General features: G+C 35.2%; 1 protein-coding gene and 1 long non-coding RNA gene across 23 annotated transcripts in view; one reads left to right on the top strand and one right to left on the bottom strand.

The window, feature by feature from the left end:
- Positions 1-25,958, top strand: part of LOC125651463 (protein unc-13 homolog A-like) — a 131,658-nt gene that overhangs the window by 42,071 nt on the left and 63,629 nt on the right. For all 22 annotated transcript variants that reach the window (XR_008803194.1, XR_008803193.1, XR_008803195.1 and 19 more), the window contains 5 exons: positions 1,231-1,298; positions 1,483-1,522; positions 2,013-2,835; positions 5,474-5,554; positions 15,404-15,578. Coding sequence is in view for 18 of the 22 variants with exons in the window: in XM_056165835.1 (XP_056021810.1) it covers positions 1,231-1,298; positions 1,483-1,522; positions 2,013-2,835; positions 5,474-5,554; positions 15,404-15,578 (1,187 nt within the window). In the remaining 4 variants the exon portion in view is untranslated. The remainder of the gene's footprint in view (positions 1-1,230; positions 1,299-1,482; positions 1,523-2,012; positions 2,836-5,473; positions 5,555-15,403; positions 15,579-25,958) is intronic.
- LOC125651474 (uncharacterized) lies at positions 12,292-14,220 on the bottom strand. Its single transcript, XR_007361258.2, has 3 exons — positions 13,675-14,220; positions 12,718-12,803; positions 12,292-12,613 (listed from the first exon to the last, which is right to left on the bottom strand). It is a non-coding gene; the product is annotated as an uncharacterized LOC125651474 (long non-coding RNA).

The raw sequence follows: 25,958 nt of genomic DNA, 5'->3' as shown, positions 1-25,958 counted from the left end.
TGCTTTATAGAGGAATCATGACACTATAATTATCAAAAATTACTAAATCAGCTCAACATTTCATTGAAATCAGCACTGAAATATCATTGCATTAGTGTGACATTAAGTTTTCTTTTGTTTCTATGATAAAAAAAAATTATTGTATGGAATTTCATAATTCACTGTGGAGAACTTGTGCCTAATTTTCTTGATCATTGGTTGCACTATTAAATGAATTTTTCTTCATTTTAAACATATTCCAGCATTTCAACAGGGCTCAGAATTAAGTTTTGCTCGCTAGTTATTATACTAAATTGCTCATGCATCTTTTAACAGTTACATCAAGATTAATCTCATGCTGTTTGAATACAAGGTCACATGCATTATTGATACAGAAGTGGTTATGGTGTAGTTTTAGCAATGACTTTGACTTCATATAGAACATGTACATATAAAATGCATAAGGCATAAATATTTATGGATGCAAGGTGCAAGTTGTGGATTGATTGTTATATTTGATAAGAGTTTGAAATTGAAATATGATTTTAAAACTAGGTTGATGACTGTATGTGTGGTCACAGTAGTGAAGACGAGGGGTACAGATGTATGATATAAATTTGATATTCACATTGTAGTTAGGACGAGGGGTACAGATGTATGATATAAATTTGATATTCACATTGTAGTTAGGACGAGGGGTACAGATGTATGATATAAATTTGATATTCACGTTGCAGTTAGGACGAGGGGTACAGATGTATGATATAAATTTGATATTCACGTTGCAGTTAGGATGAGGGGTACAGATGTATGATATAAATTTGATATTCACGTTGTAGTTAGGACGAGGGGTACAGATGTATGATATAAATTTGATATTCACATTGTAGTTAGGACGAGGGGTACAGATGTATGATATAAATTTGATATTCACATTGTAGTTAGGACGAGGAGTACAGATGTATGATATAAATTTGATATTCACGTTGCAGTTAGGATGAGGGGTACAGATGTATGATATAAATTTGATATTCATGGTGTAGTTAAGACGAGGGGTACAGATGCATGATATAAATTTGATATTCATGTTTCAGTGCCATTTGCATGCTACTGCACTTACAATGCATGTAGTGTTTAGATGTTTGAAAAAAAGTGCAGAGTATACCATTGCAGTAATCAGCTGCCCCCAGAAAAAAATGAAAAGACTAGCATTTTCTGAATGTTTGATTCATAATCTTTGTCTATTGGCAGATTTGCCGGAGGCGGAGGCTGCAGAACTAGAAAATAAACTCAAAGTCCTCAACACGATTGACCAAGAAGTAAGTGGATAAATGAATAAATCGGATTGACAGATCCTTTAATTCAAAAGAATTTCAATATAAACAGCTTTCTCAATAGACATCAAGTGTATGGATGTAATCAGGAAAATAAACTTTAGAAATTACTTATTTTTTGGCAGAAAACAATTAAGCATTTTGACCTTCTTTGTTTTTAATTTTGCAGTTAATAACGATACAACGGCAAAACACTTATTCTACGCAGTGTAAGTATAATAGTTATACAACAGAACTCTAATAATGCTATACTAAGGGAAGTAACTCCTAAAATATTTGCACTGACAGGATGAAATTATGAAGTTCTGCAAAATTGTTATGTAAATTTCTAGTACAGATTGATATTCCTTCCACTTTGAAATTCATAATATTGTACATACGTGTTTATGTTCAATACCTGTTTGTTGTATTGATTAATTCTTTGTTAGTATTTTTATGCCTCATGTGAGACTAAAGTAAAATAAAAGTTTCTAAGCCACGTTATGGAAAAATGCAAACATTCTCTGTATTATTTATGTTCTCAAGAGGAAAATAATTCAAACAATTCGGCATAATCAATCATTCTCCATTTCAATGCATTAAAAGATTAAACCATTTCTGCCTTCACAATAGGCAAGCTGACCTGTTGGTTCACAGGGAGTATAGCTTTAAGCATTCTCTGGTGTCGATAAGTTTAATGAGGTAGCTTTTGTTTTACAGCTGGAATGTCGGAAGACAGTGATTATAAAAGTGACAATAGCTACCCCCCTCCTCACCAACACAATGTTTCTGTGCGACAGTTTCCTCTCCATGAGCCCAGTCGAGATTTCTACTATAATGGACAGTTTGATTCATTTGACGGTGGGGGGTTGGAGGATGACCGGCAGGGCTCATTTGACCGTTTTGAAAGTTTTGACGAGGAATCGTACAATGGTTACCAGTGTCAAGATGCTTATCAACGTGATTTATCTCCTGAGCCGGATAACGACTCTTACGATGAGGAATTGACTCACTGTTCTGAAGTGAGGAGTCCAGAAGATCCGGATTATGATCAGGATGATTCTTTACACGGATCTGAGTACGACCGAGAGGAATATGATGATTACGAACGTCCAAAACGTAACGAAAGAAGCTTCAGTGAGGAAGACGAGAGCTACTGTGGAGGGAGGGTGATGAGCCGAACTCTTAGTGAGGAAGAATCTTCCAGTCGAGGAAGGCACTATGATAGGACGTACAGTGAAGAAAGCAACCGGATGTATAGTGAAGACAGCATCCGGGACCAGCACTCGATGGAAAGGACACTCAGCGAGGACAGCAGTAGAGAGAGACAGCAATATTATGATCAGGGCGACGACCATCGACCATATTCGCATGGTCGTAGGGTAGGTCACGATCTGAAAGGCAGAGATTACGGCAGAGAATGGGAATACTACCAGGATGAAGAAAACACGTACATTCAAGGTCGCAGTGATACAGAATCTGAGCACATGTCGTATAATAGCAGACCAAGGAACAACAGACAGTATGGATATACGAACCGAGGGTAAGCACCGGCCGTCATATGAATGATCTCTCTGTTCTGTTTCAATGTTAGCCATAGAGTGGAAAATCTTCATAGTCTCACATTGCTACCTTGCCTTCAAGGTTTTAGAGTTTGCATTTCTGATAGACACAACAGGCAAAGAAAAAATAGGAGAAATGAATTCAAGAAGTATGAAATTCAGTAAATAGGATGTAGTTTTTTTAAAATATTTATTTCGGCGCTTGAAGGAATGGAAATAATTAAAAAAAGACAATTATTAGATTACGTTTTCCTACTTGTCTTTGTTTTATTTTTAATTGAGATAGATAGATAGAAAGATGATAGAAAGGTAAATAGATAGATTGTTTAAAGTCAGCATTTCACAAATTCTATGGGCGTTATGATGATCTAGTCTGCCAATACAACCTATCATTGGGTCAAATGCTGTCTGACGTGTTTCTAATGATTGTTAGGCCATTCTTGGCACACTGATTTTGACTATGGATAACTCCGTTTACCTGATCAAGATATAGGGCTCACGGGGGGTGTGACTGGTCGACAGGGGATGCTTACTCCTCCTAGGTACCTGATCCCACCTCTGGTATATCCAGGGGTCCGTGTTTGCCCAACTGTCTATTTTGTATTCCGTATAGGAGTTATGAGATTGATTACTGTTCCTTATGTTCACCTTTCATAGATAGATAGAATAGAGATATATAGACAGGTAGGTGGATGGATATATGCTAGCTATATAACGCAACATTCTGAAATTCATTTTGTGTTGTTTTACCTATGCAAAAGGTCATGTTTGTTAAAATCCTCTTTACTTTTTATAGAGCCATACCTTTTTTTTTTTTATCCCAATTGATAGCACTCTAAAAGAAACTCGTGATTTAAAAATGTGTCTTATTACATGTACATTACAGCAACTGAGAATTCTATTTACATTCACTGAATCTTTTCTTTTAAAATTGACATTGCTTTCATCCTTGACAATGAATACATGTCTCTTGCAAATTAGTTTAATCTGGTTTTTTAATACCACTTGTCCGCTTAATCATTACCAAATATGGAGCATCATCAAGGTCAAAGGGTGCATTAGCTGTTCCGTTTAAAGTAACAATATGGTCAACAATATATTTTAGCTCTTAAATCTAGTTTATATTTTTGAAAAATGCATAAAAATATAAACAATAAAATGTTTTTCTTTGTTGTTTTATTGGGTGATGAAGGTAGCAATCATTGCAGAAAAAAATTTGCATAACCCACTTATGGGAAAGGGGGAAAAAAATTCATTGTAGAGAGGGGGTCCACCTAATGCCCCTCCTCCCACTTTTTTTTCCTTCTTTCCTTCCACTCTCCTTCTTCTGTAATATCATGATGTCCTCAATGTAACTCATTTGCTATGTAAATTCTTATTGTTTTGCATTTAGTTAGATCTTAATGCAATAACATGGATACAGTCTCTCATCAAAATGCACACAAGTAAATGCCTAAATTGGTCCCAGTGGTCGCATTGTGGAAAACTGTGCACTTTAGGCCTTAGGGAAGATAGCATATCGTGGACTGAATCACAGAAAAGACATTTTCATTAGTTCTGAACAATATTGTTATAAACACCATATGTTGAATGAGATAGGGTTTAGAGAGTCCCTGAGGTCAGGGCAGGTCTTTTCTCTACTAATCCCTGTTGTAGAGATTATAAAGTTTTATAGACATCAGAAAGGCTTTTAGTTTGTGTGCTTACTAGGAAATAGTGATGAGTAATGTCAGATTATAGTATTTATTTCTGTTACATGCAGTTTTTATGCTTTCTCTGTAACACATGTGTGATGACTGTGGTTATAACGTTTATCTTCTCTTTGTCCCAATTTGCATTCAGCTCACTTAATTCTGAATGAAGAGTGAAAACTTGACCTCTCATTTCTGGATTTTGAATTTAGTTAATTTTTGATTGAACTGTAGAAGATTTCCTAATTAGTCTTCACACCTAGATACATCACCACAACTAAGGTCAGATTCTTTTAACCTTGACCCACCATATTACCCAGACATCACGATTCGGAATTCTATGTGAAGGTTATCTGTGAATGAGCTATTTATGAGATTCCGTCATCAAATTTCATACACAGATATATCATTTGGAAGAGCAAGACAATTGCAACCAAAATATTTGATTTGACCTTCAATTTGGTCATGTGTATGACCTTGACCTCGAATCTCTGGAGTGTTTATTTAGCTTAATTGTAACTAACCTGAAGAGGATGTTTTCAAACTTCATGCATAGATATATCTTAGGAAAGAGGACTTGCAGAATGGTGATTCTCCAGAAAAGAAAACAATTTTCTGGTACATGTATCTGTAGTATTTATTGATAACCTAAGTACCGTTTCATGACCTCTCCAATAATTTTTTACAAAAGCATCTTGTAAACAAATGGTCAATAGAAAGCCCAAGTACAATTATCACCATTTTCTGATGCGATTTAGGGGAAAGATGCAATTATCTACCTGAAGTGAATATAAAATTTTGTGATGTAATTGGAGAATGACGATAAGAGTGATAATCAAAAAATCAATTGACTGTTATAATATTACTACTGGAATATATCTGTGATATTTTGTGGTATAATGATAATTGTTTTCTCTTTCCTTGCCAGGAGCCCTGCAAGAAGTGGAGATTCTTTGACCAATTTGACAAATATGACCAACACTAGTAAAATCAGCACCCAGGATTTTAGGTAAGGGTCAACAGTTTATGTAAAATTGATAATGAAAGACTAGGGTTGATGATAACCATTTCTGGCCTTACAATCTGAACATTATTCAATTAATGAATGAAGTTCTGTCATATCCATATTGAGACAGTAAGACACGGGAAGTTCAGATTCAGGTCCTCAGTACTGATGTGTTATTTGGAATAGTTTAAGTGTCTTTAGCTTGCCAGGACAAAATGTCATGAGAAGAATTGTCACAACCCTATGTCATTGTCAGGAAAGCTGGTTAAAGTTTTTAAGATGTCAGAAAAGCTGGTTAAAGTTTTTAAGATTGTTAATTTTCAGTAAACAATCGTACATGATTCAAACTTGATGAAATCTTGTATGCATGAATTATCAATAGAAAATGTCTGTATACAAGCAGTCCTGATTTAGATGCTTTTCTGACGGACATTTTCTAGACGTGTGATCTGCCACGATAAAGTTGTTACGGCTCTGTGATCAGAGATTTGGGGACATATAGTGTTTGGTCTGTCTGTTTGCCCGCCAAAACTTTAAACCTTGGCCATAACGTTTGAATAGATGGCGATGACCTTTCTTTCTTGGTACCATACTGTTTGACCTTATGACCTTTACCTTGGGACTTGGCCTTTTGAAAAACTTTAATCTTAGCCATGAATTTTAAATGTTGCTGATAAAGCTCTTTTTATACTTCAACTTAAACTAGCTATTGATAGCTGGTCTGTAGATAACCATTGGTAGATTGAAATCCCCTCCAAAGACAAAAAATACCAAAATTGAGAAAAATAACAAAAAAAAATTTATTGACACCAGAAATATTGTTCGTCATGCAGATATAGTTATTCAATATATATTTATTCAAGACTGCCAAAACCCTTTCTATCTTAGAAAGTGCACACACTGGTTGCATGGGATGCCCTGCTCCAATTAGATGCCCAGGTCGTATTGATCTGATTTCAAAACACAGATCATTTCTTATATATCCATACATAATTCACAAGTGAGAATTCAGTTTATCGGATGGAATTTTTTATGCAGTAATTTTTTTTCTGTTTATCAGACACAGATTTTGTACCCACTTTTATGTATCAATTCTTTTTCTTTATGGTTTTATGTCTGAGATCTGTGGTATTGAAGACTAAGTATTAATTCAGCTCCAACATGCACAGCCAAGGCAATGCTTAATAGATGAAAGCTGTTATAGTCATTACAGTAAATATAGTTCATACGATATGCCTCGTGGGATGACCATTGATATATCCGTAATAATTCCCTGTATCCAAGTAGCCATCCATTTTGTTTCTGGTGTTGGGGAAATACTGGTTTCACAATACTATAGCCAATCAGTTACTTGATCCCCAAATTCATAAAATACACAAAGCTTAAGTCCCCTGGGGATCTGGGTTAGAATAGGTCCTCAGTACCTCCTTGTCATAAGAGGTGACTAAATGGGGCAGTCCTTCAGATGAGACAGCAAAATCTGAGGTCCTGTGTTACAGCAGGTGTGGCATGATAAAGACCCCTCCTAGCTCAAAGACTGTAAGTGCTGAACATACATTTTGCAGCCTAAATTTTGCAGCTCTTCACTGGCAATGGTGGCATCTCCATATGAAGGAAAAATTTCAAATGAGACATTAAACAATATACAACCAACCAATCACAAAGCTTATAATTACCATGTGTCTTATTGTGAGTTTTGAGTAAGCGTTGACAAAAACTGGTAACTTACAAGCACAGGTGTCATCCATTGCAGATGACATTTAGTGTGGGGTCTGCAAGGTCAGATCGAAAGGATTATGATGTCATGATGTGATGAATGCATGTTGAATACTCATTCTCTCAGATATATGCATGCATGAAAAAACAAACGGTGATCAATTTAATAACTCTATAAAGAATACAAAACTGAGACTAGGGCAAACAGGGACCCCTGGAAACACCCTGGGATCAGCTGCCTTGGAGCAGTAAGCATCGGTCACCCACTGTGCGAGTCCTATATACATGTACCTTTGACACTAATTCTTGTAATGTGCATTTTTTTAAAATGTAAATATGGAATCCAACTGAATTCTAAGTGAATGTAAATGTTTTATATTCTTTGTGTATGTGTTGCTCAGCACAGTCAGTGCTTAGTAGAGGTGACACAATGATTATCAATAATGCAGCCATTCGCTTTCATTTATTGACTAGAAAATGGCAATCACATGACAATCACATGAAGATAAATACGTTTATTTTATTGCGATGTGTACATGTTCAGATATTCCTGAAATGTAAGATATCTATAGAATCACTCTCCTTGCTTGACACAAATTTTGGTTTTACAGTGGTGGTCACATAGACAAATGTGTGTATGTGATCATTGAGAAGGATTTAAAAAAAATACTTCATAGAGAAATAGATTGGAGTTTTAAATTGAAGTACTGTGTTACAGCGACAGTGGTATGTAAATGACTAGGCCAAGTTTTGTCAGAATTAACAGACACAGTATGCCCACAGCAAACATCACTCATTTTAAAAACTAAACACTAATTGGTCACTGCATGGTCTGTCCTGTTTGAATTTTTCAGAAAGATTGTCAGTTTTTAACAGTCACTTGTCTTTTTTCTTTTTCCACTAAAGTGTAATCAATGTTGGATGACAGAAACTTAAGGGAGATTTTATCCCCCTCCCCCTAACTATTTGAATTTAGATTTTTAGTGGACTGTGATCTTTTGATCTTGCCCCTAATGGGTGAAGATGGACTTGAGTGTTTTTAAATAATTTTGTGTCCCTTTAGAATTGTAGACAGTATTTGATATAACTATTCCATCACAACTGTATGGTGGTCTTGTATCCATGCTTAGGTTCCGTTGTATGAAATTACAAATATATTGACTGGTCAGAGAGTCATTAGATAAACCACTGTAGCACAGAAAATGGAGTAATTTTCTCACTTTTTCTCATGCCACAAGTCTGAAAACTAAACAAGATGATAGATGTGAAGGAAATTTAGTCATGTTTTTAAGTCACTACAATAGGCCACATTTACTATGGTATGGGTGATTTGTACTTGTGGAGTCATTGGATGAAATTATTGTCGGAATGGCCCAGCACGTCCTTTCTGTTATGGGTGAATGAGTTCCCTTCAAGGAATGTGGCTCAATGATATGTATATACAAAACACCGTCAAACAGTGTGTGCTTTCAATAAACTTTTAAATAAGCCTTTTTAACAAACTAAAAGGTCATGTTATATGCCAGGCATACTTATATTCTATAGGTGTAGTTCATAGGAATAACATCACTCATGGAGTGCATATTGAAGTGTTTAGAGATTCTGTCATAGTAAGTTTATTTTTCATTCGATGTAGTTAAAAAAACATTTCTTTGACATCTTGTTAAAGTAAAGCTAAAGATTTAAACTTAAACTTGTGAATGTTTATTGAAGATTTCTGTAAACCTTAACCCAACAGACATTTAAATTAGAAATCACCCTGCAAGAGAGATGTAATTTTAGACACACAGGAGAATTTGTAGGTAACTCTCTTCTTATTAAGGTTTGTGTTTTGAACTTTGTAATGGGCCGGCTGGAGATGTGTAATGGGCCCACTAGAGATGTGTAATGGGCCCGCTAGAGATGTGTGATGGGCCCGCTAGGGATGTGTAATGGGCCCGCTAGAGATGTGTAATGGGCCCGCTAGAGATGTGTAATGGGCCGGCTGGAGATGTGTAATGGGCCGGCTGGAGATGTGTAATGGGCCCGCTAGAGATGTGTAATGGGCCGGCTGGAGATGTGTAATGGGCCCGCTAGAGATGTGTAATGGGCCCACTAGAGATGTGTAATGGGCCTGCTAGAGATGTAATGGGCCCGCTAGGGATGTGTGATGGGCCCGCTAGGGATGTGTAATGGGCCCACTAGAGATGTGTAATGGGCCTGTTAGAGATGTGTAATGGGCCTGCTAGAGATGTGTAATGGGCCTGCTAGAGATGGTGGAGATGGATATACCCTGCTACTTCTGAACCTGTCATTGTAATTACGGCCAGTAGCCTCCTCCAAGATATTGATCAAGTTTGACTAGAAGCAGTCTGCAAGTGTTATGTCTCTGATTATAGATCTGCTATACACAATCTGCTGTACACACCTGCTGGTTTAGGAGTGACCAATCCATTCATCAGACTTTTACATCTCCTGGTCTGAGAGTGACCGGTTCATTCATCAGACTTTTACATCTGGTAAACTTGAGAGTGACCGTCCATTCAGAGAGTGACATCTCCCATGTTTAGCACACTAAATCTATATAGGGGATACTGTGTTATACATGTAGGTCTTGTGATAAGGAAGTCACATTTTAATACAAGAAATAAAAGCTCACACAAACATTGAAATAGGGACACCATTGAAGTCACCATTCAAAGTATGACCAATTCTTATCATGTTAGGTCTTTTCTTCTGTTTTGTTGACTATTTTGATCGACATTTGTTTCTGATGGGGGCCTCTACTGACAGTCTGTAGACAATGGCAGACTAGATCTCTACCATTGTTTTGTTGACTATTTTGATTGACATTGGTTTCTGATGGGGGCCTCTACTGACAGACTGTGGACAATGGCAGACTAGATCACTACCATTGTTATGTTGACTATTTTGATTGACATTGGCTTCTGATGGGGGCCTCTACTGACAGACTGTGGACAATGGCAGACTAGATCTCTACCATTGTTTTGTTGACTATTTTGATTGACATTGGTTCTGATGGGGGCCTCTACTGACAGACTGTGGACAATGACAGACTAGGTCTCTACCATTGTTTTGTTGACTATTTTGATTGACATTGGATTCTGATGGAGGCCTGTACTGACAGACTGTAGACAGTCGCAGACTAGGTCTCTACCAATGACTGATTATTTTGACACCCATACTTGCATGATCCAGGATATTTCACATCTCAGGTCAATGAGATATGACTTTACAAGATATCAATTAGATGTCTTTTAGAGGAATGACACATCAACACCATATTTGAAAGGGAATACATCACAAATACATAAACATCAGTAAAATATCACTTACATCTTTTACATGTTATTACTTCACTATGAATAAACATAAGCAATATAACCCTTGAATAGGATGATTTCAGCTTCTCTGTCACCAGACTCCCATATTTATGGAGCAATATTCCATTGTTGCATATGATGTTCATGTTTCTTAACTGATTTGATATGGAGATCATGTTCTGCATATGATCAATTTTTATGCCAAGGCTGGCAATGGACAAATTACTTCATGTTTCAACAGTCACATTCAGACTGGTCATGGTAGCTCAGTGGTAGAGCATTCGCTTCATAACTGGGAGGTTGTGAGTTTGAACCCTGCTCATGCCATGACCACATCAAAATCAAGGCATGAATTATGTACAGAATGTTTGTTGAAAAATGATTAAAAAAAAATTTAAAAACAGAAAAATTAAGACTTAAGGTAGCTATTGATAGCTAGCTCCCAAAAAACCGCTCATTGAATTTTTTTAAAATTTATTTATTATAACATTTTGACTTTATCCTAAAACATATCAAAAAATCAACAAAAGTAATCAGGTTAATTTTCGAGGAAAGCGAGATTGAAATCCCCTCTTTTGCAACCCCAAAAGGCAAAAAATGCCAAAATTGAGCAAATTAACAAAGAAGCCAATAAAATTTTTATTGACATCAGAAATATTGTTTGTCATATATAGTTATGTAAATTAAACACAAACAGACAAAAAATCAACATTGATCAGAAATTCAAAATGCATCTAAGGAAAACATAGGGATGATTCGACTTGGCAATTGGCCAAATTTACCCTAAATATGACGTTTCTCAAATACTATCAGGCATACATTTTCTGACAACAACAAAATTCTGCTCATAAAATTTCCGATTTTATTTCATTTTTACAAAAAGTCAAGTAGTATCTAAAATATTGAATAGAAAAAAATATACCAAATGAGGTTTAATCTGAAACTATGTCAGATTTTGTAACCCTACCCCCTCCCTTCTAGAAATGAATTTTAAGAGATACCGTCAGCAGAGATAAACTATTGACCTTAAATGATTAAGCATTCCTAAATTACCACATTGAGCATTCAAACTCACAATACTAGAAGTTTCTATGAGCCATTTCAGAATGATATATAGTGTGTGCTATTGCAGTTGACCTTTTTGCACTCACAATGATTGCCTAAATATTTAGTTACTTTTCATACAATTTCTTGTAATAACTGGACCAAATCTATTACCTATACATATTTTTTTTATAGAAATTTATATCACTATACAGTACAATACACCAAATATGTTTAAATAACCATTTCATATTTCAATAAATAATTAATATCAATGGAAAGAGACCCATCAACTGCCCATGGATCACTACATGTAAGTCCATCTGAGTCATCTTGCCCTCACAGATAGGTGTGTCTTTCATAAGTTTAAGATTTTTAATTGTAGTTTCACAATGAACCAAAAACTCACTATTGGATAACTGAGAATGCATGTACATGTATATTGCATTAACTAACTGTAGTTTTCCCCAGGTAAAGGTCTATGTTCACTGTATGTATAAGGGGGGGGGGGTGAATTAGTTCCATTATGAAACTTTTATAAAAATTTGATATACATTAATGTATCAATGATGTATGTTCCAACTAAATTTTGAATTACAAGGAAAATTCAAACACATTGATTGAAGTTATAAAATTGATATTCTATCATGTGCACATTTTTTACTAATACATGTATATCTAAGAAAGAATAATCAACATTGAAATTTCCTTTACATCTATGCAATATTATTGTCTTTCAAAAGGCGTGTACATGTAATACACGAGTACATGTACTTGTTTTCCCTCAAATTCACAATTTAGTTTCAAGTATGTTGTACAACATCCACTGCTCTGAGCTCATATAAGTGAATTAATGTTTTTCATCCAATTCCCAAATTTTGCAGTAGTTCTTTAATCTTTGGAACTTGATCAAACATTTTTAAATTTGTGGAGTTGTGGGGGTCCAGGGGATAATTCATCATCACTGTAAATGGAGTACCTGTTCAAAATAAAGATAAATATATTTAAGTATAGCAAAAAAGATGAATATCTGATATACTCAGAATTGTCTTTACAAATGTTTATCAAAAGAAAATATAGTACCTCTCTTGCTGTTATACTTGTTGACTCGAAATCCACATCAACCTGCACTGGTCCTATCTAACCTCCCTTGGTCCTCAGGCTGATGCCTAGAAAAAAGATCATCATAATTGATATTTGCACAGTTAGGTCTATATTATACCATTGAGTAATTAGACTGTGACAGACAATGTGAATTTTAAAATTGTGTCGCAACACATATTCAGTGAAAATTTTTATACTGATGTTTCAAAATTATAAATTTGCAATATGAGATGACATGTATATATGTTTTCATAAACTGCCATAGACTTATCATATCTGTTTTATTTACAAAATGTGGGTCAAGAGAAGGGCATACGTGTAGTATACATATCTTACTTATACATACAGTGCATACATTTGCCTATGAGAGGGCATATGCAGACTTGTGATTAATTTACATTATTTTTAAAAAGGTTTTGCCAACCTACATGTTTGTGTGAAACACGAAACCTCAGGTTTGATATATTTCTTAGGTCACTGAAATTTCAAAGTATATGTATACACACTATAGTCTAGGGAATTATAATTCAACACATGCCCCCCCCCCCCCCCCCCCCCCTCCACTTTCTATCCGGTTCCCTCATACCCCTAGATAATAGGTCTATACAGATATTTGTTTTTCATTACTTTTATACATGTAGTTCAAGGTATGTTATTTTCGTAACGGTTATTTTCATAACGATATTTTCTTAATAAAAGAGTTGTGAGAGCCCATGTTTACAAATGTGGTATACATTTACATGACATCCGTTTGTTTACAATCACATGCACAGGTGGGAGTTGTATTTTAAGCACACATGGAATACATATATACATACAAAATAATACATCTACTGTATGTCGTGTGTTTAAACTTACAGATGTTAATATAAATCGCGTTGTGAAATAGCAGAGGAAATGTGAGTTGAACAAATCTATGGTATTTTTTTCACTCACCAAACGAAACTATGATTTCATTGTCCAAGTTGAATGCATCCACCAACTTCCTCTTCTTGCAAGAAACTTTGTTTAGCCTCTCAATGACTGTATAAACAGTATTTAATCTCGCAGCATGCTGCACTCGGACATTACAATGTATCAACCAACAACTTTGTTTACGTAGCGTATCTAAGTATATGGATTGGTGGTTGGTTTAACATTTTGATTAGCAAAAAGTTTCACACAGATGAAACATTTGATCTACCATTATTACAGATATTGACGTATACTTATGTGGTACGTGCATATTTTATCTAGGCGAGTCAGTCACAGCAACAAAACACTTTCGGAACCCCTTTTTGTTTTTCGACTATTCTATGGCGGAGTAAAGAATTCCGGAAAATGAATTCACGTGAAAATACACAATTTTTACTGATCACGTGGTTGCTATCCGTCGCTACCTTAAACATAGGCACTGATTACTCCGCCGCCAAGCGCCTGGCATTTAGAAGTGAGAATCACAGGTCTTTTAGATATGACTTTAAAAATGGATGTCCTGTGTCTTAGCAGGCGTTAGCACATTAAAGAACCCTCACTGGTACTAAGCATAGGTTTAAATTTGTGGTACTTCACCTACAACTGAGGACATCTAGATATGAATGAAAAGTTCTCGATGGGGCGTAAAACAACATACAACCAACAATTTCATTCAAAGGCAGCATTTCACAATTCTATGGTTGTTATAATGATTTTAATTTGCAAATACAATGTGTCATTAGGTTGAATACTCTCTGACATGTTTCATACCAATTGTTGAGCTGTTCTTGCATACAAATTTTGACTACGGATTACTCCATTTACCTGATCAAGATAGAGGGCTGTGACTGGCCAGTATGGGATGCTTTTTCTCCTGGGCATCTGATCCCACCTCTGGTGATTCCAATGGTCCATGTTTTCTTTACTCTCAATTCTGTATTCTCTATAACGAACAGTGACCTCTATAGACTAGGATAGAGAAATTTTGAGTTAACACATGTCAAATATTCCCGTAATCCCAACGACCATTCTTTTTGATCTTGCAGTCATGTCTCTTTGACATGAGGTATGAAATAACCTGGGTCATAATCTTGTGATCTCCTGCACAATGCAGTATGCTGTGTAGATTAGAAATGAGTAGGCTTAATGTATAACCAAATGTAATATCGATCATAGCAGGGGCAAGATGATAGGTGTATGGCATTACTGCCTATGTTTTGACATCATCACAGTCCCTGAAATGTTCTACTTTACTATTTTTCCATTCGCTCACCATGTGCTCTCCATGTGTTCACTGTTCAGGCTTTTGTCTTTGCATTGTCATTCGGAAGACCTGAGTGAAAGGATCAGTCTTCATAGTAAGGCGGAAATGGGGGGGAAAAGAGTACTTAAGAGTGGAAGGAAACTTTCTTAAGACTTTCCAGTTTCAGCTTTTTGATATACCCAGTGATGTGAAACATGGTGGTAGTTCCTCACTGTCCCCCCTCTTCCTCCTCCCTCCCCCCATTAATACCTTGGGGTTAGTTCAGCATGACATGTGCACAGATGGTAAAATTAACCATGTCACTTTACCTACTTACTTACTATGACGAAGAAATTGTACTTTATGAAAGTATATAACTGCTATTGACTGTGCTAATGTGAGTACTGTTGTTTATGACAGTATCTAACCACTAATGACTTCTAATGTGAGTACTGTTTGCTGTTACAGTCCAGTTAACAGTCAGACCAGTTTAAGTGGTTTGAGTCGGCAGAGTACACAAGACCGCAGTGATGGTCCCCTGGAGTACCCCTACAAGTACTCGCCCCACCACGAGATGCAGGAGTCCCCTGCCAAGGTCAGGTGGAGCCAGGCAGTCAAGAAAATCAGCTCGGAACTCAATAAGGTAATGACCGTCAATTATTGGTAGTCATTGTTCACCTGTAAAATGGTTAGTGATCTTCTCGGAGACAGAGTACCTTCAGGAATGGACAGAGATTTTCTAAGGTAAGTTGGAGGCAGTGTTTGAAACAAGTGGAAGTTCTGAGGTAAGAAATTTATTCCTAACTGTGAATATCACAGAAAAGGTCGCAAACTTTTCATGAACTTACTAGTGGGGAATTATGAACTATTCATATTTTGGGTACCGAAAAATTTATCAGCAAGGAACGAAATTGGAGGTCTGTCATCCTCCCAAGTGTCTCTTACTCCCAAAGGCTAAACTTCTGCCAGCCATACTACCAGGTGTGCTTGAATAATAGTTTACTGGATATGAACATTTTATTTGAGCACTTTCTATGTTTTAAGAATTTTGCCACTGTAGCTCTAGGAGTTTTGCACTTGCATATAAAACGATGAAGTATTATGATCACTATACTATACCTCTGTATATATATGTGTATCTATGACAACCACAAACATTACAACAATCTGTGTTTCTATGACAACCATAGACATTACAACAATTTGTGTATCTATGACAACCACAAACATTACAGCAATCTGTGTATCTATGACAACCACAGACATTACAATAATCTGTGTATCTGACAACCATGTACATTACAACAATCTATTTAATCTTTATCAGAATTGTTTCCTGTATCTTGTGAAAACAGTTTCGTTTGATATATGTAAAGGCAGATGAGCTGGAAAATTGAAGTGAAATTGAAGAAAATCCCGTCTAGCTACTGCTTAGACCTGCACACTGATTTAAGAGATTGACTTACACACCCTATGAACAGATTGGATGGGAGGTCTCTCCTGGCTGTGGAAATTGTCTTTAATTCCCCATTTAATATGACATGGCTACAGTTTTAGACATTTGTTTAGTTTATACAGATCTCAGTAAGGTAATACAGAATATAGAACTGTTTGGGGTGCTTACGAAAAGCAGAATATGCATCAAAGGTCCATACTTCAATTAGCAATAAGTGGACTTTCCCCAAGTAAACGTTTCAGAAAGCTGCATGGGTAGACTAAAGCTCTTCTGAATATAGGTAGGAGCTTGCTCATCTCTCAGTTGATGGACGTTGATATGACTTATGCTGAAGGTGATGGAGTCTATTACTAGATTGCAGTCGAGAATCTCTCTGTTTTAGACAAACAAAATCTTCGTCTTTAAAGATGTCAACAAGAACTATATACTTTATACACCCTGATTTTCACAGCTATGTTTTACTATTTTCATTTTGGCCAAAACAGTAGAATGTATTTAATTCTTCTAAGCCATGAGAGATTTCTTTTTCCTAAATGCAGAAAATCTTCAAAAATTGCTGAGATTTATCCAGGGACCAACTCCCACCTCAACGTTTTCCCCTTTCCCATTCAAATTTATCTTCATCTCTGAGTTAGTGTACTTCCCATCCTCTTTCATAATGACTTTATTTTATCTTTCTGAAAATGGATGATGAAAAGAAAGTATACAGCCAATTTTCATTTTAGTGATTTCACTATCATTGAAATCATGCAACTGATCTCCTGATAATGAAAGTGCACTTTACCTCAGTTGTGTTGACAACGGTTAACAGTGTTCTGAAAGTGAAACAAGGACAGGTTGATATTATTGTCTGTGAACGACAGAAATTAATAATTTAACTATATAAGGGTGATTCAAGTTTAATAGTCTACACATATTGATCCGGTTTATGAGGCAGAAAATAAGGAAATTGTAATGATTTGATGAATGGCAAAATATTGAAATTGCATATTTAATTTTGCAGAACATTTCCTTTCTTCCTTGTAGTTTTTACAAATTATAACTATACATATGCTCAATTTAAGAAGAAAGAATTATTATTTTATTAATTTATGAAGCACAAAATTACATATAGTTTCTATGCACTGAATTCAATATTTTTCAAAAGTTTCACAAGTGACGTGCTTACAGAGAAGCATACAAATGCACTATGTAATTCTATTAGCCACTGTAACTAAACACCAAGAGAGATTTTTAGTATTGAACATTTTGATTGTATCATAAAATATGAAATACTGACGCAGTAACAGCTGGATTGAAATTTGTGTATTGAATGAGTCATTGAGCTGACAGGGACAATTCACTGTCCATATGTTACATTCAAATGTCAGTCATGTGGTAAAGAGGTTTTGATTAAAAATGAGATTTATTACAGATTACAATGGTACATTATGTATGGCAATCACCATTTTAAGAGAAATTAATAAAAGGCTTAATTTGAGGACTGGAGAAAATTATGAAGGAATTTATATAAAATGTCGTAGATTATGGATTTTCAGGTTAAGGTACTAAGCTATGAAGCAATTAATGCAAAATGTAGAATGTAATAAAACATTGCAAACTGTCTAGGTCTAGACTATCACAGGGTGTGACACGTACATTAAGGATAAAATGATGCATAACATACTGGTATTTTTTTAATAATGCAATACTTTTTAATGATACTCAATCAATCAATACATTTCAAAAGAGAAAATTGATTTTAAAATGCCTTTATTTAAAAAAGAAACATAATTTGAATAAGAAAATCAACAAACAAATGCAACAATTAACAGCATCTTTTATAATTATGATAACATGTACGCATGTCAAAGCAGCTATTTCTTGGAACAGTTTTCAGCATACAACTAAAGGTATAGATATAACCATTAAAGCAAGACACCTTTTGGAGTTCAAAGGTTAAGGTCACAACAGACCTTCAATCACCTTACTTTGCTTGTGTTTTCATTGTGACACAATAACATTTATAAAAAAAAAAAATCTAAACACAGACCTTTTATTTTCTACAATTCAATCATATTCTGTCATTTTAAATGATTGCATTGGTGTTTATATTTTTCAAGTGTTAAAGTGAAACAATTTGTTCTAATTTGAGATTAAGCTATGAGGCTGCAGTGCTGGGTAATTGTTTTTCAATATAAATGATGAATGAGACTACATTTTCAAGAGTGTGACAGGATTTTGTCGATTTGTCCATGAATTATGGATGTTGGTCTGGAGGGGGAAAATTCCAAACACCTCGGAGATCAAGACCACCTTCTCTGTCATTTTTACCCTTTTCCTGACAGTAAGCTTGATGCAGATAAGTGGAAGTACAAAATAACAAGCTCAGCTATTATTAAAAACTTGATATGATAGTGTGTCTGATTGACGATGGAATGTGATCACTCTTGATGGGATGTTCTTGGTCGTTGCGATCTGATTGGATGTGGTGTTCTGATTGCTGCTTAGTTGATAAGACAGAATTTGCGAGCCTCTGGAGACAATTTTGTGTTTCCCAATTATCAGTGTGCAAGTCACAATTCAAAGCTGCAAGTGAATCAATTTACAATATGATACAATGTACTATGGGAATAAAAAAATTTAAAAAAATTTGTGGATTGACATTTTTATGCCTGTTGCAGTGCAGGGAAGGGTTAATATTTTTTGTCAATAGGCATGTTCTTTGTGATCACAGGCTTTTGTTGATTTTAATGAGATTGAGTTAATTGGCATGAAGTATGGATTTGCACATTTTTTCAACAATTTTTACTGGTTTTTGTAGCCAATGAAGATTTGTTACAGATCCCACCTTCAATAACTACATTTTCATATCTGAAAAATGAATTACCCATGTGATCCAGTTATACGAAGAACCAATTAAGATGGCTGTCCTCACTGCCGACACTTTGTTGATGGTTGCTAAGTCACAGAATCCTTGTGCAGAATTAAGTGATTTTTATTTAGGCCAATTCAACTTAATTAGTAGATTATCATCCAGGGTCAACAAAACGTATGGGGCGGGTGGGAGGATTTTATTTTTTAATTTTTATTTTCTGAGAAAAATATTAAAAAACATGATTTTTTTTTTCAACAGATGTGCATCATTTAATGCCAGGTGGATATCAATCCATGCTATTTTCACAGACATCATTCCAGGTTAAGCCTTAATTTCAAACAGAAATATACCTAACTTCTTCAACATTTACGCCTGTAAGAACGCGGGAAATTAAGAAAACATATAGATCTATTTTCTTCAAATGGCTTTTCACGTTGCTATACCGGAATTGTAAACAAGAAGTGTAAATACATGCAGAGTCGGACATGAAAATATTCCGGAAATCGCAAGTTTCACAAAATAAAAAAATTTGGGGCGGGCCAATTTTTGAGGGGCGGGCGGGGATGATAATCTATCAATTAAGTTGAATTGCATGGCCTTATCAGTGATTGTTCGCATTTCTTTTAACTAAGGCCTATAGTATTGTCTTTTTGCATGTAATTATAAGGAATGAAGGAGCATCAATGTTCAAGAACAAAGAATACACCCTAAGATGAACTCCATGTTTTATAAAACTCCTGTGATCATCTACCTCAGTTTTAATATTTATAGCTCAATCTTTTAAAATAATTAGAAAACAGTTAGAAAAAAGACCTTGCTGAGTTTAACCTTACATCAACTAATGTTCCTAAGTTTACATGAAACAATAAAAGGAAATTGTGTGCATTTTGTAACTCGGAACCCCCCCCCCCCCCCCCCCAAAAATGAAAGTATTGGTATTAAAGGAATTTGAGATGAAAAGCAACAACATGCAATACAAAATTGCTGAATGGTATTGGACTTTATGATATTTTGATCAGGTACATTACAGATTTTCCTGTGTATACAGGTGATCTGTTAAAGAGAGTCTGTTGTGGATCTCCTAGGAATAGTTTACTAGTCATCACTTAGATCAGAAATAGTGAGATTGCAGTACCCCTGCTCCACAACTATCAGTGTACAGAAACCAATCCATCATCATAAAACATTGGTCTCTCAAAAACTAGGTTCACTTCAGACTGACGTATATTTAGACTGTAATGGAGACAATCGGTCAAAAGTACATACCGGTAAATACCAAAAGTGCTCAATTTGTTCAAACTGAGATGTGTCATTACATATTTCATATGTTAATTATGCAAATTTATGGAGATTGTTTTTTGGCACATTTTCTATTTCTTGGCATAAACTCCCTCAAAAATTGGCATTTTAGTCTAAAACAATTTATTAATGAAGGAAATTAGTGTAAAAAATAGTTACCCACTTAGATTGCAACATTATATTCCTATAGAGAAATCAGCACTGCAGAGAAAAGAAAACTTATCACTTCCGACTATTTCAATCTCACATAATTCTAATGCACCTGATCTAGATAAAGGGCTCACAGTGGGTGTAACTGATGAACAGGGGATGCTTACTCCTCCTAGGCACCTGATCCCACCTCTGGTGTGTCCAGGGGCCCATGGTTGCCCTGTTTTTGATTTTGTATTCTTTATAGAATTTACGATATTGATCGCTCTTCATGATCTTCATCATTAACAAGAACATAATAATTGTTGGGCTAGAAATGGCTGTTGTCTGACCAAGTCCTTTGTTTTACACATCCTATGTGCATCAACCATTTTAAGAATAAAAGATATATGATAAATGAAATTTTGTCAAAATAAATATTGATTATAATTTCATCAGGTAAATATTAATGGAAATTTCATCAGGTAAATATTAATTGAAATTTCGTCAGGTAGATATTAATTGAAATTTCAATTGAATTAAGATATTGTTAGGCAGATATTGATTGTAATTATTAATCATCAATTATTGTAAGTGAAATGAATATGAAAGCTTCACGTGTATTTATAATTAGTCGATGTGGAATGATTTAGGACCAGATATAGGACTTTGTTGTGCGATGTTATTACTATTGCAGACTGAGCAGGAAGAAAACAGCTTCATGTTCATTTATTAGTGGTTTTAGAACATCGATACTTGGAATTGGTGTGAATTTCAATAAGCTTGTTTTGTACATTGGTTTCTCCATTAAATAAACATACAACTCTGAGGCATGCAAACACAACACAAACAAATGGCATATTGGTTTGAAATTAAGCTTTTAGATTTTCTGAAAAGAAATTTGAATTATTAAGCAATGCATCTAATTTGTAAAATTCAGGTTTAATGTTCTAATTCCTCATAACAGACTGAAAAGAAAAAATTGATTTGTCGTATTAAATGGCCACCAGGCATGTAAATTACAAACAGATCTATATATGTATATAAACATAAATACCACACTCAAGATTTAATGTATCAGGTTTGCAGACTAGAAAGTGGAGAGGAGAGAGAGAGATAAAGATAACATGCTGAGAGTAATGGGGGAGGGGGAGAAGTGTAATCTACGAATCCCAGCTGTGACAGCTGCGTAATACTGAGTGACAGAGAGTGGTAGCACGACATTGTGTATTGATACAGTGTGATATTCACAGCCGCAGCTGATTGAACTTGTTCTGCTCCGGAGTTAACTGTCATTCGTATTCTCTTATCAGTGGCTAATCAGAATTGTGATTATGTGGACATTAAGGAATTATTGTTTTCTTGAGGAGATTTTTAAGATCGGATTGAACTGTGAAGTTTTATTGAAAAAGTTGAATTTTATGCACAGTATCTAATTTTTACAAGGAAACGTTTACAAATACCAGAAGTGCCTTTCCGTTCATGTTTAATACGTATCCTTTTGCATTGTCTTGTGTTTGATGAAAAGATGAATATAATGAATTAATCGCATAACTCTTCTAAGGAAAACAAAATTAAGAGTTGATGTAATATGATATATCGATAATCATGTCAATTCTTTAAAAGCCTTGGATCGTTTTAAGGGAGGATATTCAGAGTAGGTTGAAACTACAAGTCCTCCACCCCACCCACACCACCCCCATAAAAGAGGAAGTATGCGCAGAATATAGATTTAATTCAAGTTGAATTTTGTTGATGTCAAATATATCTACGTTTTTTTTGGAGGGTTTGAAAACATTTTAATTGAAAATGTGCAATTATTGGCAGCATGGAAACGTTTGCAGGAAGATGAGTGTAATCGTTTTATTCCAGTTTCTGAGTAAATGTCCGTCCCTTTCAGTGTTAGCAACTTGTGTCAATTGATTATCAATGGTCAGGACTAATTTAAGGGATTCGTATTCCCTGCTTTACTGTCAGATCAATTGTTTTAATGAATATGCAACCATTTACATATGTTTCTGCCTTTGTGTCAATATATTAGCACAAACAGACACAGCTTCATGCAATGAAAAGCATTGGACTGCAGGGTCTTTATACTTTAAGCTACCACTATAAATAGAAGGATTTTTTAGTAAACTGTTGTTAGAATGAAGATTTCTCTTTTTCTTTTCTTTTTTCTTTCTTTTTTTTTTTTTTTTTACTTCAAGCTGCTTTTTAAAAAGAAAAAAAAAATAAAGCTGCTATTTAAATGTGGTATAATTTTTAATACAAGCTGCTGTTTGAATTTCGGATTTTTACTTGAAACTACTATTAAAATGAAGGATTTTTATTATTAACCGCTATTAAAATCCAAAATCCTGGTAAAATGTATAGACTGTCACAGTATTTTAAAGCTGTTATTCAAATGTAGGGTTACAAAAAGGTGTTATTTAAATATAAAGTTTTTACATTAAGCTATTATCTGAATGTAGCTATTGTTTAAATGTAAAAGTTTTTAATACAATAAGCTATTATTTAAATGTAGGATTATCCCAGGGGTAGGGGTTTTGGTATCATAATCAGGGTGGGACCAAAATGGTCAGTTTTTAAATGTGTGAACAATAGAAATGGTTAACTTCTTCTAGATAACTATCATTCCAATTTTCAAATTTGGTGTAAAGCATTTTTTAAACAAGGGGGACATAAATTGTAAATTTCAGGATTCCTGCACCCCAGGGGACTTAGGGTGGGGCAAAAACTGCCCAAAATTGACCAACTTTCAAAAATCTTCTCTAGAACTGCACTGATGTATAAGAAAACTAAATGCATACTGATGTAGAGCAGGAAGGCCTCTACCAAAATTGTAAATTTCATGATCCCCTGGATAGGGGTTCTGACCCCAGGGTGGGGCCAAACTTACTATATAGCGTTTATGTGTAAAACAATTCAATAACATCTTCTTTATAGTGTTATTGATACTAAATTGAAACTAAATGGATATTTAGAAAGAACAGGTAGTCCTTTAATCGTAAATTTGATGATCCCCAGAGTAGGCCGGTTCTGACCCCATTGAGGGGCCAAACTTAGTATATGAACACATCTTGTTTTGCATTTATGCTGAAGATTAGAATTTAGATTAGACATTCAGAACAGGAATTTTCTTCCTAGATTTCATAGCCCTTAGGAGTAGTGATACTTTTTCACTAGTACTCAGGTGACCGATAAGGCTTGTGGGCCTCTTTTTAATGAAAATTATGGAACATCAGAATAAGAGGAGAGATTTATTGTCACATACATGATTGCCTGTGGATATTGTGATGCCAGGAGTAGCAGTTTTCCTGTGGTTGATTTTATGTGTCTGGGACTGCTGGATGCTCCTTTTGATGTTGCTCGCAGAGATTGGTGTGGTGTGGAGTGAGTTGTATTAGTAGTTGTAATGAGGAGTACAAGACAAATGAGACAGGACAGGAAAATCTCTTATTTACATGTATGTCACAAGACTTAAATCTGTGATACTGCATTGTAAAATTAATTTATTAATAGTGTTAATTAGAAATTTATTATTTTGTCAAGAGAGGTAAAAAAGGGAAGTTTTCACAAAGAAAAAATATTTACAGTGTACTATACAGGGATGGGTGTTGTCTGGGCATGAAAAGAAGCAGATGAGGTTGTACAGTTGTGACAGTGAGATATTTTTGCAGATACTGGATTTTACGGAGATATATATATTTATATATTATGGCGGAGTGTAGTTTTCAACATTCATGCAAAAAATTACACCTATATTTATTATTTTAAGCCCTTAAAATTCAGTTTAGCCCTAGTTAATTCAGGGTCATCCATTGATCGATTTCTTTAGCTATTGTGTCAGGGTCATCCATTGATCGATTTCTTTAGCTATTGTGTCAGGGTCATCCATTGATCGATATTTTTAGCTATTGTGTCAGGGTCATCCATTAATGATATTTTTAGCTATTGTGTCAAGGTCATCCATTGATCGATTTCTTTAGCTATTGTGTCAGGGTCATCCATTGATCGATATTTTTAGCTATTGTGTCAGGGTCATCCATTAATGATATTTTTAGCTATTGTGTCAGGGTCATCCATTGATCGATTTCTTTAGCTATTGTGTCGGGGTCATCCATTGATCGATTCCTTTAGCTATTGTGCCAGGGTCATCGATTGATCAATTTCTTTAGCTATATTGTGTCAGGGTCATCCATTGATCGATATTTTTAGCTATTGTGTCAGGGTCATCGATTGATCAATTTCTTTAGCTATTGTGTCAGGGTCATCAATCGATCGATATTTTTAGCTATTTTGTCAGGGTCATCCATTGATCGATTCCTTTAGCAATTGTGATGGAAACACATTAGATTAGTTACATTTGCTGATTAAAGTTTATTATAATAGCTTCGTTTATATAACAACAAGAGAACGGATACTCAGCAGACTGATTCTTTGCCTGCACTAACCTTGTGATACAATATTCACTGATTCTCTGCCTGCACTAACCTCGTGATACAATATTCACTGATTCTTTGCCTGCACTAACCTTGTGATACAATATTCACTGATTATCTGCCTGCAATAAACCTTGTGATACAATATTCACTGATTCTCTGCCTGCACTAACCTTGTGATACAGTATTCACTGATTCTTTGCCTGCACTAACCTTGTGATACAATATTCACTGATTCTCTGCCTGCAATAAACCTTGTGATACAATATTCACTGATTCTTTGTCTGCGCTAACCTTGTGATACAATATTCACTGATTCCCTGCCTGCACTATAACCTTGTGATACAATATTCACCGATTCTCTGCCTGCACTAACCTTGTGATACAATATTCCCTGCACAGCGGGGTTAAGGTGTCCCGGGTAAAATAACAAGTAATAACAGCATATTCATATAAAAGTAAAATTCTTTCAAGCGTCGCATATTTTTAGTAAAAATCGTTTGTCAATACATTAACAAACATCGTATCACGTGGGGAAATCCTTTGCTTACCTATTACGTCGTCATACAAGTGACGTAGAGCTATTTTTATCCGCTAGACTTTTAGTTGTTTATCACCTCGTTCCAGGTGAAAGATGCACTCAAACCATTTGCAGCTTGGGCTTGATATGTCGACATTAATATAGTAAATTTAAAGAGTGATACGGATCGGTACAATATCCTCTCAAATATAGCAATTTCCATAATCTCAACTCAAATGCTGGGCATTTTCCACATTCACATCCAAATCGTATCTAAACGAGGCAAAATATTGTACCTTCCGTATCAAAATCCTAAATCT

The sequence above is a fragment of the Ostrea edulis genome, chromosome 5, assembly GCF_947568905.1.
Source record: "Ostrea edulis chromosome 5, xbOstEdul1.1, whole genome shotgun sequence".
In the NCBI taxonomy this organism is placed as follows: domain Eukaryota; kingdom Metazoa; phylum Mollusca; class Bivalvia; order Ostreida; family Ostreidae; genus Ostrea; species Ostrea edulis.
This window is presented reverse-complemented; position numbering and strand designations above follow the sequence as displayed.